The sequence below is a fragment of the Trichomycterus rosablanca genome, chromosome 14 (genome assembly GCF_030014385.1).
Source record: "Trichomycterus rosablanca isolate fTriRos1 chromosome 14, fTriRos1.hap1, whole genome shotgun sequence".
NCBI classification, from domain to species: Eukaryota; Metazoa; Chordata; class Actinopteri; order Siluriformes; family Trichomycteridae; genus Trichomycterus; species Trichomycterus rosablanca.
The window spans coordinates 647,795-662,258 of NC_086001.1; the positions used below are offsets into that span (position 1 = coordinate 647,795).

The following is a 14,464-nucleotide window of genomic DNA, read 5'->3' on the forward strand; positions in this document are numbered from 1 at the left end:
ATACCTACAGACTCAGTTACATCTATAGTCAGACCGTCAGACCTACAGTCATAGATACAGACCTACAGTCAGACCTACAGTACTACAGTCAGATCTACAGTCATACCTACAGACTCAAAGTTAGACCTATAGTCAGACCGTCAGACCTACAGTCAGAGATACAGACCTACAGTCAGATCTACAGTCATACCTACAGACTCAGTTAGACCTATAGTCAGACCATCAGACCTACAGTCAGAGATACAGACCTACCATGTCGGAGGGGGTGAAAAAACGATTTGGTGAAAAACATTTAATACCAACCAGAATTGATCAGTAAAAGAGGTTTGGCAAACACACGGTAAGGCGTCCACATACTTTTGGTCACTCATGTTGTTGTTATGTGTGGAATGCTAGTGTGTGTGGTAGATCTAACCATGTTCTCTGTCCTAACATGATATCTGTGGAGCAGCGCCTGTGTAGAATAACCCTAGATGATCTGAGCTGGAGACACTAATCCCTCTCTCTGTTTCTCTCTGTGTTCCTGTAGCCGGGGGCTCCTATTTTATGATCTCCAGATCATTGGGCCCTGAGTTTGGGGGTGCAGTGGGGTTATGTTTTTATCTGGGCACCACCTTCGCTGGGTCCATGTACATCCTGGGAGCCATCGAGATCCTCCTGGTGCGGGAACCTTCTCTCACCTTCACAGAAGCTTCTGTAGATCTTTCATAACTGATTAATACACCAATCAGAGCTTCTCTCTCTGACCATATAAACATCGCTGTAGTGTGTGATCACCACCAGCAGGGAGCGCTTTTTTTCTCTTTACAAAGACGCACTTCCCATCAGCCTACACTCCCGAGAAGAGAAGAGGGCGTGTCTAAATCCTTAGCTCCCTTAAAACGCTCCTACTGAAGCGCCTTAATTCTGAGTGATGATCTGACTGAGTAACGAGGGAGCGCCCGACGCCTCCTCAGCGCTGAGGGCAATCCCAGCAGAGAGCTGAGCTCCAGGTCTGATTAGAACCCTCTCTACTGAGGCACTGATCAGGTAGGTAGTGGGGAGCAGGGCTGGTCGATAGGTCTTCACACAGACCCTGTGTATAAATCCGTAAAATAAAATAATAAGCATAATTTGAGTCGTTCCAATTTGTTACTCCTTAATTCGGTCTAAATAAAAGAATAAATATGTGAGTGCAGTCGATGCAGATTCCCGTCGCATCCAGCGGGAACAGCATGGTTGGCATGGCAGCCTACAGATCTACTGTATAGTCAAACCTATAGTCAGACCTACAGTCAGACTTACAAACCTTCAGACAGACCTACAGTCAGACCTACAGATCCATAGTCACACCTACAGACCTACAGTCAGACTTACAAACCTATAGTCAGACCTACAGTCAGACTTACAAACCTTCAGACAGACCTACAGTCAGACCTACAGATCTATAGTCAAACCTATAGTCAGACCTACAGTCAGACTTACAAACCTTCAGTCATACTTACAGTCAGACCTACAGATCTATAGTCAGACCTACAGTCAGACTTACAAACCTTCAGACAGACCTACAGTCAGACCTACAGATCTATAGTCACACCTACAGACCTACAGTCAGACTTACAAACCTATAGTCAGACCTACAGTCAGACTTACAAACCTTCAGTCAGACCTACAGTCAGACCTACAGATCTATAGTCAAACCTATAGTCAGACCTACAGTCAGACTTACAAACCTTCAGACAGACCTACAGTCAGACCTACAGATCTATAGTCACACCTACAGACCTACAGTCAGACTTACAAACCTATAGTCAGACCTACAGTCAGACTTACAAACCTTCAGTCAGACCTATAGTCATACCTACAGATCTAGTCAAACCTATAGTCAGACCTACAGTCAGACTTACAAACCTTCAGTCATACCTACAGTCAGACCTACAGATCTATAGTCAAACCTATAGTCATACCTACAGACCTACAGTCAGACTTACAAACCTTCAGTCATACCTACAGTCAGACCTACAGATCTATAGTCAAACCTATAGTCACACCTACAGACCTACAGTCAGACTTACAAACCTTCAGTCATACCTTCAGTCATACCTACTGTCAGACCTACAGTCAAACTTACAAACCTTCAGTCATACCTTCAGTCATACCTACAGTCAGACCTACAGTCAGACTTACAAACTCTCAGTCAGACCTAAAGTCAGACCTACAGTCAGACTTACAAACCTTCAGTCATACCTACAGTCAGACCTATAGATCTATAGTCAAACCTATAGTCACACCTACAGACCTACAGTCAGACTTACAAACTCTCAGTCATACCTACAGTCAGACTTACAAACCTTCAGTCATACCTACAGTCAGACCTACAGTCAGACCTACAGTCAGACCTACAGTCAGACCTACAGTCAGACTTACAAACTCTGTCATACCTAGTCAGACCTTCAGTCATACCTACAGTCAGACCTACAGTCAGACTTACAAACCTTCAGTCATACCTACAGTCAGACTTACAGATCTATAGTCAAACCTATAGTCACACCTACAGACCTACAGTCAGACTTACAAACTCTCAGTCATACCTAGTCAGACCTACAGTCAGACTTAAAAACCTTCAGTCATACCTACAGTCAGACCTACAGTCAGACTTACAAACCTTCAGTCATACCTACAGTCAGACTTACAGATCTATAGTCAAACCTATAGTCATACCTACAGACCTACAGTCAGACTTACAAACTCTCAGTCATACCTAGTCAGACCTACAGTCAGACTTACAAACCTTCAGTCAAACCTACAGTCAGACCTACAGATCTATAGTCAAACCTATAGTCATACCTACAGACCTACAGTCAGACTTACAGATCTATAGTCAAACCTATAGTCATACCTACAGTCAGACTTACAAACTCTCAGTTAGACCTACAGTCAGACCTACAGATCTATAGTCACACCTACAGACCTACAGTCAGACTTACAAACCTATAGTCAAACCTATAGTCATACCTACAGACCTACAGTCAGACTTACAAACTCTCAGTCATACCTAGTCAGACCTACAGTCAGACTTACAAACCTTCAGTCAAACCTACAGTCAGACCTACAGATCTATAGTCAAACCTATAGTCATACCTACAGACCTACAGTCAGACTTACAGATCTATAGTCAAACCTATAGTCATACCTACAGTCAGACTTACAAACTCTCAGTTAGACCTACAGTCAAACCTATAGTGGTTTAAACAGCATCATTAAAATGGCTCTCTTGGGATCATCAGCAATCCTGAGTGGTCGTATGTGAGAGGCAGAACGACAGGAGGTTAACCTACCTCTTTCAGTACGTTAGGACGCCTGGTCGGGTCGATAGCACCGTCCCAGCTGGGATTTGAACTCTACGGCATGAGATTTAGCTTCTTTTTAAAAGAATAAATACTAAAATTGATTAATTTAATAATTTCTAAAGATTCTGGTGTTTAAATGGGGACAAAATCTTGATCTTAACGCTTCGTGTGAGCGAGCGCCGATCCACAGGGTCACAAGTTCACCGGGCTTACACTGTATGAACACGTAGACCAGGGTTTACTCTCTCTCTCTCTGTACAATCTGGTCCCACTGCGGCTTACAAGATGTACCATAAAGCCTCCACGAGGGGGCGCTCGGGTACACGTGTATTTCATTATCATTATTTATCTCTGCGAGTACACTGCTGGTGGTAATAGCACACTCGCGTTTCTGGGGTGTGACTGGGGGGGGGACGGGGGTTCTCTAAATAATCCCGCACCCCTGACTGTTCCCGCTTCTCTCTCTCTCTCTCTCTCAGATGTACATCGCGCCGTCGGCCGCCGTCTTCTACTCCCACGAGCCCGAGGGCGAGGCGGCGGCCATGCTGAACAACATGCGCGTGTACGGCTCGGTGTTCCTGCTGCTCATGTCGCTCCTGGTGTTCGTGGGCGTGAAATACGTCAACCAGCTGGCGTCTCTGTTCCTGGCCTGCGTCATCGTCTCCATCCTCTCCATCTACACCGGGGCGCTGGTGTCCGCCTTCAGCCCGCCCTCCTTCCCGTGAGTCCTCGGGGCCGCGTGGCCGAAAGTATACGGACGCCCCGACGTGAGCGTTCGGCTAGAGCGACAGCCAGACTTTTATTTAAAGCGTGTGTGTGTGTGTGGGAATGTGTAATCTAGACGTTAAGGTACTGGACTAGTCATCAGAAGGTCGCTGGTTCAATCCCTCAATTGCTCAGACAGTTTACTGTCACAATACGCAAGTCATTTTGGATAAAAGCGTCCACTAAATGCCGAAAATGTAAATGTGTGGGAATTTGTGCCTATTCAAATTCAATTCAGTACGGCTGGGCGCTGATCGATCGGTCGATGTTCCGGTTCATCCCAGAGCTGTTGAGTGGCGCTGAGGTCAGGGCTCTGTGCAGGACACTCGATCATTCGAAGTCCACATATTTTGGTCAATTAGTCACATGACCAACGCTCTTTATGTCATACTATATATGGTCAAAAGTATTTGGACACCAAAAACAAGCGTTATTAAAACCACCTAGATGAAACGCCGCTCTTCTGAGAAGCTTCTGACCGGACTTTGTAGTGTCTCTGTGGGGATTTGTGCCCGTTCGATCCAAAGATGACCGTTCTTGCTTGTACGGCCGGGCGCTGATCGATCGGTCGGCGTTCCGGTTCGTCCCAGAGTGGTGCTGAGGTCAGGGCTCAGTGCAGGACGCTGGAGGTTCTTTATAGAGCTCGCTCATGCTGGAACAGGAAAGGACCTTCCCTAAACTGATGCCAAGTTCAAAGCGTGGTTGATTTATCACACCTGTTAGCAACTGCTGTGCCTGAAACACTTGACTTCAGTCATTAAAAGTGGCGTCCCAATACTTTTGACCATATAGCATAAATTATTCATTTACTACCAATTTAGTCGTATCCCATTCCCGAATTCCGGTCGCCTCCTCGAGTCTCGCACTATCTGTGAATCTGTGGTCTCTCTGGCGGTCGCTGTAATCGGCCAGCAGAGGGCGCGGTGGCGTCAGGAACAGGGACCTCGATGGACCGTCTCTCCCTCAGACACGGTGTCTGTGTGGACGCCTGGCTGGTCGTGTGTGTTAATCCTGACGTGTGTGTGTGTGTGTGTGTGTGTGTGTGTGTGTGTCCCTACAGTGTGTGTGTGTTGGGGAACCGGAGCCTCTCCCGGCACGAGCTTCACGGCGACAGGTGCGCCAAGACGGTCCTGGAGCCGCAACCGGACCTCGTGGTCTACGCCAACGCCAGCGCGGGCGAGAACGAGACGGAGGCCACGCCCGCGCCGCCGGTGATGGTGGAGAGGACCACGGCGCTGTGGCGGCGCTTCTGTAACTCGTCCGAGCTGAACGCCGTGTGTGACGAGTACTTCGCTCACAACAACGTCACCCAGGTGCAGGGCATCCCCGGCCTCGCCAGCGCCGTCATTACAGGTAGGGTCCATTCATCCATCCATCCACATAGTATTCATCCAGTCATCATCCATCCATCCACATAGTATTCATCCAGTCATCCATCCATTCATTCATCCATCCATCCATCCACACAGTATTCATCCATCCATCCACATAGTATTCATCCATCCATCCACATAGTATTCATCCAGTCATCATCCATCCATCCACATAGTATTCATCCAGTCATCCATCCATTCATTCATCCATCCATCCATCCACACAGTATTCATCCATCCATCCACATAGTATTCATCCATCCATCCACATAGTATTCATCCAGTCATCATCCATCCATCCACATAGTATTCATCCAGTCATCCATCCATTCATTCATCCATCCATCCATCCACACAGTATTCATCCATCCATCCACATAGTATTCATCCATCCATCCACATAGTATTCATCCAGTCATCCATCCACATAGTATTCATCCATCCATCCACATAGTATTCATCCATCCATCCACATAGTGTTCATCCAGTCATCCATCCACATAGTATTCATCCATCCATCCACATAGTATTCATCCATCCATCCACATAGTATTCATCCAGTCATCATCCATCCATCCACATAGTATTCATCCAGTCATCCATCCATTCATTCATCCATCCATCCATCCACACAGTATTCATCCATCCATCCACATAGTATTCATCCATCCATCCACATAGTATTCATCCAGTCATCATCCATCCATCCACATAGTATTCATCCAGTCATCCATCCATTCATTCATCCATCCATCCATCCACACAGTATTCATCCATCCATCCACATAGTATTCATCCATCCATCCACATAGTATTCATCCAGTCATCCATCCACATAGTATTCATCCATCCATCCACATAGTATTCATCCATCCATCCACATAGTGTTCATCCAGTCATCCATCCACATAGTATTCATCCATCCATCCACATAGTGTTCATCCATCCATCCACATAGTGTTCATCCAGTCATCCATCCACATAGTATTCATCCATCCATCCACATAGTGTTCATCCATCCATCCACATAGTGTTCATCCATCCATCCACATAGTATTCATCCAGTCATCCATCCACATAGTATTCATCCATCCATCCATCCATCCACATAGTGTTCATCCAGTCATCCATCCACATAGTATTCATCCATCCATCCACATAGTGTTCATCCATCCATCCACATAGTATTCATCCAGTCATCCATCCACATAGTATTCATCCATCCATCCATCCATCCACATAGTATTCATCCAGTCATCCATCCACATAGTGTTCATCCATCCATCCACATAGTGTTCATCCATCCATCCATCCACATAGTATTCATCCATCCATCCACATAGTGTTCATCCATCCATCCACATAGTGTTCATCCAGTCATCCATCCACATAGTATTCATCCATCCATCCACATAGTATTCATCCATCCATCCACATAGTGTTCATCCATCCATCCACATAGTGTTCATCCAGTCATCCATCCACATAGTATTCATCCATCCATCCACATAGTATTCATCCAGTCATCCATCCACATAGTATTCATCCATCCATCCATCCATCCACATAGTATTCATCCAGTCATCCATCCACATAGTATTCATCCATCCATCCACATAGTGTTCATCCATCCATCCACATAGTATTCATCCATCCATCCACATAGTATTCATCCATTCATCATCCACATAGTATTCATCCATCCATCCACATAGTATTCATCCATCCATCCATCCATCCACATAGTATTCATCCATTCATCATCCACATAGTATTCATCCATCCATCCACATAGTGTTCATCCATCCATCCACATAGTATTCATCCAGTCATCCATCCACATAGTATTCATCCATCCATCCACATAGTATTCATCCATTCATCCATCCATCCACATAGTGTTCATCCATCCATCCACATAGTATTCACCCATCCATCCACATAGTATTCATCCATCCATCCACATAGTGTTCATCCATCCATCCACATAGTGTTCATCCAGTCATCCATCCACATAGTATTCATCCATCCATCCACATAGTGTTCATCCATCCATCCACATAGTGTTCATCCATCCATCCATCCACATAGTATTCATCCATCCATCCACATAGTGTTCATCCATCCATCCACATAGTGTTCATCCAGTCATCCATCCACATAGTATTCATCCATCCATCCACATAGTATTCATCCAGTCATCCATCCACATAGTATTCATCCATCCATCCATCCATCCACATAGTATTCATCCAGTCATCCATCCACATAGTATTCATCCATCCATCCACATAGTGTTCATCCATCCATCCACATAGTATTCATCCATCCATCCACATAGTATTCATCCATTCATCATCCACATAGTATTCATCCATCCATCCACATAGTATTCATCCATCCATCCATCCATCCACATAGTATTCATCCATTCATCATCCACATAGTATTCATCCATCCATCCACATAGTGTTCATCCATCCATCCACATAGTATTCATCCAGTCATCCATCCACATAGTATTCATCCATCCATCCACATAGTATTCATCCATTCATCCATCCATCCACATAGTGTTCATCCATCCATCCACATAGTATTCACCCATCCATCCACATAGTATTCATCCATCCATCCACATAGTGTTCATCCATCCATCCACATAGTGTTCATCCAGTCATCCATCCACATAGTATTCATCCATCCATCCACATAGTGTTCATCCATCCATCCACATAGTGTTCATCCATCCATCCATCCACATAGTATTCATCCATCCATCCACATAGTGTTCATCCATCCATCCACATAGTGTTCATCCAGTCATCCATCCACATAGTATTCATCCATCCATCCACATAGTATTCATCCAGTCATCCATCCACATAGTATTCATCCATCCATCCATCCATCCACATAGTATTCATCCAGTCATCCATCCACATAGTATTCATCCATCCATCCACATAGTGTTCATCCATCCATCCACATAGTATTCATCCATCCATCCACATAGTATTCATCCATTCATCATCCACATAGTATTCATCCATCCATCCACATAGTATTCATCCATCCATCCATCCATCCACATAGTATTCATCCATTCATCATCCACATAGTATTCATCCATCCATCCACATAGTGTTCATCCATCCATCCACATAGTATTCATCCAGTCATCCATCCACATAGTATTCATCCATCCATCCACATAGTATTCATCCATCCATCCATCCACATAGTATTCATCCAGTCATCCATCCACATAGTATTCATCCATCCATCCACATAGTGTTCATCCATCCATCCACATAGTATTCATCCATCCATCCACATAGTATTCATCCATTCATCATCCACATAGTATTCATCCATTCATCATCCACATAGTATTCATCCATCCATCCACATAGTATTCATCCATCCATCCACATAGTATTCATCCATTCATCATCCACATAGTATTCATCCATCCATCCACATAGTATTCATCCATCCATCCACATAGTATTCATCCATCCATCCACATAGTATTCATCCAGTCATCATCCATCCACATAGTATTCATCCATCCATCCACATAGTATTCATCCAGTCATCATCCATCCACATAGTATTCATCCAGTCATCATCCATCCACATAGTATTCATCCAGTCATCATCCATCCATCCACATAGTATTCATCCAGTCATCCACATAGTATTCATCCATCCATCCACATAGTATTCATCCAGTCATCATCCATCCACATAGTATTCATCCAGTCATCATCCATCCATCCACATAGTATTCATCCAGTCATCCACATAGTATTCATCCATCCATCCACATAGTATTCATCCATCCATCCACATAGTATTCATCCAGTCATCATCCATCCACATAGTATTCATCCATCCATCCATCCATTCATTCATCCATCCATCCATCCACACAGTATTCATCCATCCATCCACATAGTATTCATCCATCCATCCACATAGTATTCATCCATCCATCCACATAGTATTCATCCAGTCATCATCCATCCACACAGTATTCATCCATCCATCCACATAGTATTCATCCATCCATCCACATAGTATTCATCCAGTCATCATCCATCCACATAGTATTCATCCAGTCATCATCCATCCACACAGTATTCATCCATCCATCCACATAGTATTCATCCAGTCATCATCCATCCATCCACATAGTATTCATCCAGTCATCCATCCACATAGTATTCATCCATCCATCCACATAGTATTCATCCATCCATCCACATAGTATTCATCCATCCATCCACATAGTATTCATCCAGTCATCATCCATCCATCCACATAGTATTCATCCAGTCATCCATCCACATAGTATTCATCCATCCATCCACATAGTATTCATCCATCCATCCACATAGTATTCATCCAGTCATCCATCCACATAGTATTCATCCATCCATCCACATAGTATTCATCCATCCATCCACATAGTATTCATCCAGTCATCCATCCACATAGTATTCATCCATCCATCCACATAGTATTCATCCATCCATCCACATAGTATTCATCCAGTCATCCATCCATCCACATAGTATTCATCCAGTCATCATCCATCCACATAGTATTCATCCATCCATCCACATAGTATTCATCCAGTCATCCATCCACATAGTATTCATCCATCCATCCACATAGTATTCATCCATCCATCCACATAGTATTCATCCAGTCATCCATCCACATAGTATTCATCCATCCATCCACATAGTATTCATCCAGTCATCCATCCACATAGTATTCATCCATCCATCCACATAGTATTCATCCAGTCATCCACATAGTATTCATCCAGTCATCCATCCACATAGTATTCACCCATCCATCCACACAGTATTCATCCATCCATCCATCCACATAGTATTCATCCAGTCATCCATCCACATAGTATTCATCCATCCATCCACATAGTATTCATCCAGTCATCCATCCACATAGTATTCATCCATCCATCCACATAGTATTCATCCAGTCATCATCCATCCACATAGTATTCATCCAGTCATCCATCCACATAGTATTCATCCAGTCATCATCCATCCACATAGTATTCATCCAGTCATCCATCCACATAGTATTCATCCAGTCATCCATCCACATAGTATTCATCCATCCATCCACATAGTATTCATCCATCCATCCACATAGTATTCACCCATCCATCCATCCACACAGTATTCATATAGTCATCATCCATTCATCCACATAGTATTCATCCAGTCATCATCCATTCACCCATTCATCCAGTCATCCATCCATCCACATAGTATTCATATAGTCATCATCCATTCATCCACATAGTATTCATCCAGTCATCATCCATTCACCCATTCATTCATCCATCCACATAGTATTCATCCATTCATCATCCATTCATTCATCCATCCAACCACATAGAATTCATCCATTCATCATCCATTCATTCATCCATCCAACCACATAGTATTCATCCATTCATCATGCATTCATCCATCCACATATTATTCATCCATTCATCATCCATTCATTAGTTATTCATCCATCCATTATTCATCCATCTATTCATCCATCCATCCACATAGTATTCATCCATTCATCATCCATCTATTCATCCATCCAACCACATATTATTCATCCATTCATCATCCATTCATTCATCCATCCATCCACTTAGTATTCATCGATTCATCATCCAATTATTCATCCATCCAACCACATATTATTCATCCATTCATCATCCATTCATTAGTTATTCATCCATCCATTAGTTATTCATCCATCTATTCATCCATCCATCCACATAGTATTCATCCATTCATCATCCATCCATTCATTTATTCATCCATCCAACCATATATTATTCATCCATTCATCATCCATTCATCCATCCACATATTATTCATCCATTCATCACCCATTCATTAGTTATTCATCCATCTATTCATCCATCCATCCACATAGTATTCATCCATTCATCATCCATCTATTCATTTATTCATCCATCCAACCATATATTATTCATCCATTCATCATCCATTCATCCATCCACATATTATTCATCCATTCATCACCCATTCATTAGTTATTCATCCATCTATTCATCCATCCATCCACATAGTATTCATCCATTCATCATCCATCCATTCATTCATTCATCAATCCAACCACATATTATTCATCCATTCATCATCCATTTATCCATCCATATATTATTTCCATCTATTCATTCATCCATCCATATATTATTCATCCATCCATCTATTCATTCATCCATCCACATATTATTCATTCATCCATCTATTCATTCATGTATTCATTCATCCATCCATCCACATATTATTCATCCATCCATCTATTCATCCATCTATTCATTCTTCCATCCATCCACATATTATTCATCCATTCATCATCCATTCATCCATCCACATATTATTTATCCATTCATCATCCATTCATCCACATATTATTCATCCATTCATCATCTATCCATCCACATATTATTATTCTATATATTATTCATCCGTCCATTCACATATTATTTATTCATCCATCCATTCACCCATCCATCTATTCATTCATTAGTTATTCATCCATCCATCTATTCATCCATCTATTTATTCATCCATCTATTTATTCATCCATCCATCCACATATTATTCATCCATCCATCTATTCATCCATCTATTTATTCATCCATCCATCCACATATTATTCATCCATCCATCTATTCATCCACATATTATTCATCCATCCATCTATTTATCCATCTATTCATTCATCCATCCATCCACATATTATCTATTCATTCATCCACCCACATATTATTCATTCATCCATCTAGTCATTTATCCATCCATCCATTAGTTATTCATCCATTCACCCATCCATATATCCATTCATTATTCATCCATTCATTAGTTATTCATCCATCCATCCACATATTGTCCATCCACATATTATTTATCTATCTATCCATTAGTTATTCATTCAGCCATCCATCCATCAATTCATCCATTCATCCATTAGTTATTTATTCAGTCATTCGTGTATCAAATCTAAGAATGAAATTATCTCTCCTCCATCCATCCAACATCCATCCATCAACCACACCACACCTACTTTTAGCAGGTGTATGGGATCCAACCATGAACAAGAAATTAGCGTTTAACTTGTGTGGCAACAGTTTGGGAACGGAAATACGAAACCAGTGTCTATACAGATGTGATTCGGTCTGAAGAAGCTCCTATACAGTCCTTACCTTAACCGTGTCAGTCACCTGCAGAATGAATTAGGATGTGGATCGGTGTCTGACCCAAATTCCCACAGTCCTGCAAAGGGTGCACTGTGCTGCTTTTAACGTGTGTGTGTGTGTGTGTGTGTGTGTGTGTTTTCCTTTCAGAGAACATCTGGAGCTCGTACCAGAGTAAAGGAGATCTTCTGGAGCAGGGGTCCAGCCCCGCCCCCAGCCCCGCCCCCTACACCCACCACTTTCCGTACGTGTTTGCCGACATCACCACGTCCTTCACCGTCCTGGTGGGAATCTTCTTCCCCTCTGTAACAGGTAACGCCTCTCTCTCACCTCCACTCTACCGGCCCAGAATTCCCTGAGCGTAACTGAAGTGTCGCTGTGTGTGCTGGACAGGTATCATGGCGGGTTCGAACCGTTCGGGTGATCTGAAGGACGCCCAGCGCTCCATACCCATCGGCACTATTCTGGCCATCCTCACCACCTCCGTCGTGTGTATCCTTCCGCTGGTGTGCTGTGGTGATGAAGGTTGTGTTAGTGTTGTGTGGGTGTTAGTGGAAGGTTTTCCTGAGTGTGAGGAACAGATCTCAGCAGTGTTCTGCTCTTCGGTTCCTGTGTGAAGGGAGTGCTGCTCCGAGACAAGTCAGAGCTTTCTTCTTCTGTCCATCCATCCATCCTCTCCATCTCTCTGTCCATCCACTCTTCACTGTTATCTTTTCATTAACTGTCTTTAATTCTTTACATTCTTTATTCCTGTTGCAGGTTTGGAGACTCGGTGAATGGTAAACTGGTGGTCGGTACCCTCTCGTGGCCTTCACCCTGGGTGATTGTGATTGGTTCCTTCTTCTCTACGTGTGGTGCAGGTCTGCAGTCGCTTACCGGCGCCCCCCGTCTGCTGCAGGCCATCGCCAAGGACAACATCATTCCCTTCCTCAGAGTAAGAGCAGCGCACGCATTCTTATTCTTATTCTTATAAAAATATCTTCACCAATAGGATCAAATACATAAACGAATATCTAGCTCACCGTCCGTCTGTCCGGGTTAAATGGACGTCTCACCGTGAGCTGATCTGTTGGATTGATTCTCATTTATTTATGGTGTGTTGTTTCTGTGCAGGTGTTCGGTCATGGTAAAGCTAACGGAGAACCCACCTGGGCTCTGCTGCTCACTGCGTTCATCGCTGAACTGGGAATTCTCATCGCCTCACTGGATCTGGTGGCTCCCATTCTCTCTATGTAGGTATTGGGACTGAAATTCAAGAACAAACAGGAATCAAAACAATTGTTCCTGTTATAGTTTATTTTTATTCACTGTATAAACACAGAGTAACCAAATTATGTATATATATATACAGTGTATCACAAAAGTGAGTACACCCCTCACATTTCTGCAAATATTTCATTATATCTTTTCATGGGACAACACTATAGACATGAAACTTGGATATAACTTAGAGTAGTCAGTGTACAGCTTGTATAGCAGTGTAGATTTACTGTCTTCTGAAAATAACTCAACACACAGCCATTAATGTCTAAATAGCTGCAACATAAGTGAGTACACCCCACAGTGAACATGTCCAAATTGTGCCCAAAGTGTCAATATTTTGTGTGACCACCATTATTATCCAGCACTGCCTTAACCCTCCTGGGCATGGAATTCACCAGAGCTGCACCAGTTGCTACTGGAATCCTCTTCCACTCCTCCATGATGACATCACGGAGCTG

The 14,464-nt window shown here is 43.1% G+C and overlaps 1 protein-coding gene across 1 annotated transcript in view; it reads left to right on the plus strand.

Moving 5' to 3' along the window:
- Nucleotides 1-14,464, plus strand: part of LOC134326928 (solute carrier family 12 member 6-like) — a 41,176-nt gene that overhangs the window by 10,473 nt on the left and 16,239 nt on the right. Inside the window, exons 7-14 of the mRNA XM_063009027.1 lie at nucleotides 530-660; nucleotides 3,809-4,050; nucleotides 5,155-5,447; nucleotides 12,894-13,055; nucleotides 13,137-13,235; nucleotides 13,325-13,382; nucleotides 13,503-13,677; nucleotides 13,857-13,975. Coding sequence (XP_062865097.1) covers nucleotides 530-660; nucleotides 3,809-4,050; nucleotides 5,155-5,447; nucleotides 12,894-13,055; nucleotides 13,137-13,235; nucleotides 13,325-13,382; nucleotides 13,503-13,677; nucleotides 13,857-13,975 — 1,279 coding nt within the window. The remainder of the gene's footprint in view (nucleotides 1-529; nucleotides 661-3,808; nucleotides 4,051-5,154; nucleotides 5,448-12,893; nucleotides 13,056-13,136; nucleotides 13,236-13,324; nucleotides 13,383-13,502; nucleotides 13,678-13,856; nucleotides 13,976-14,464) is intronic.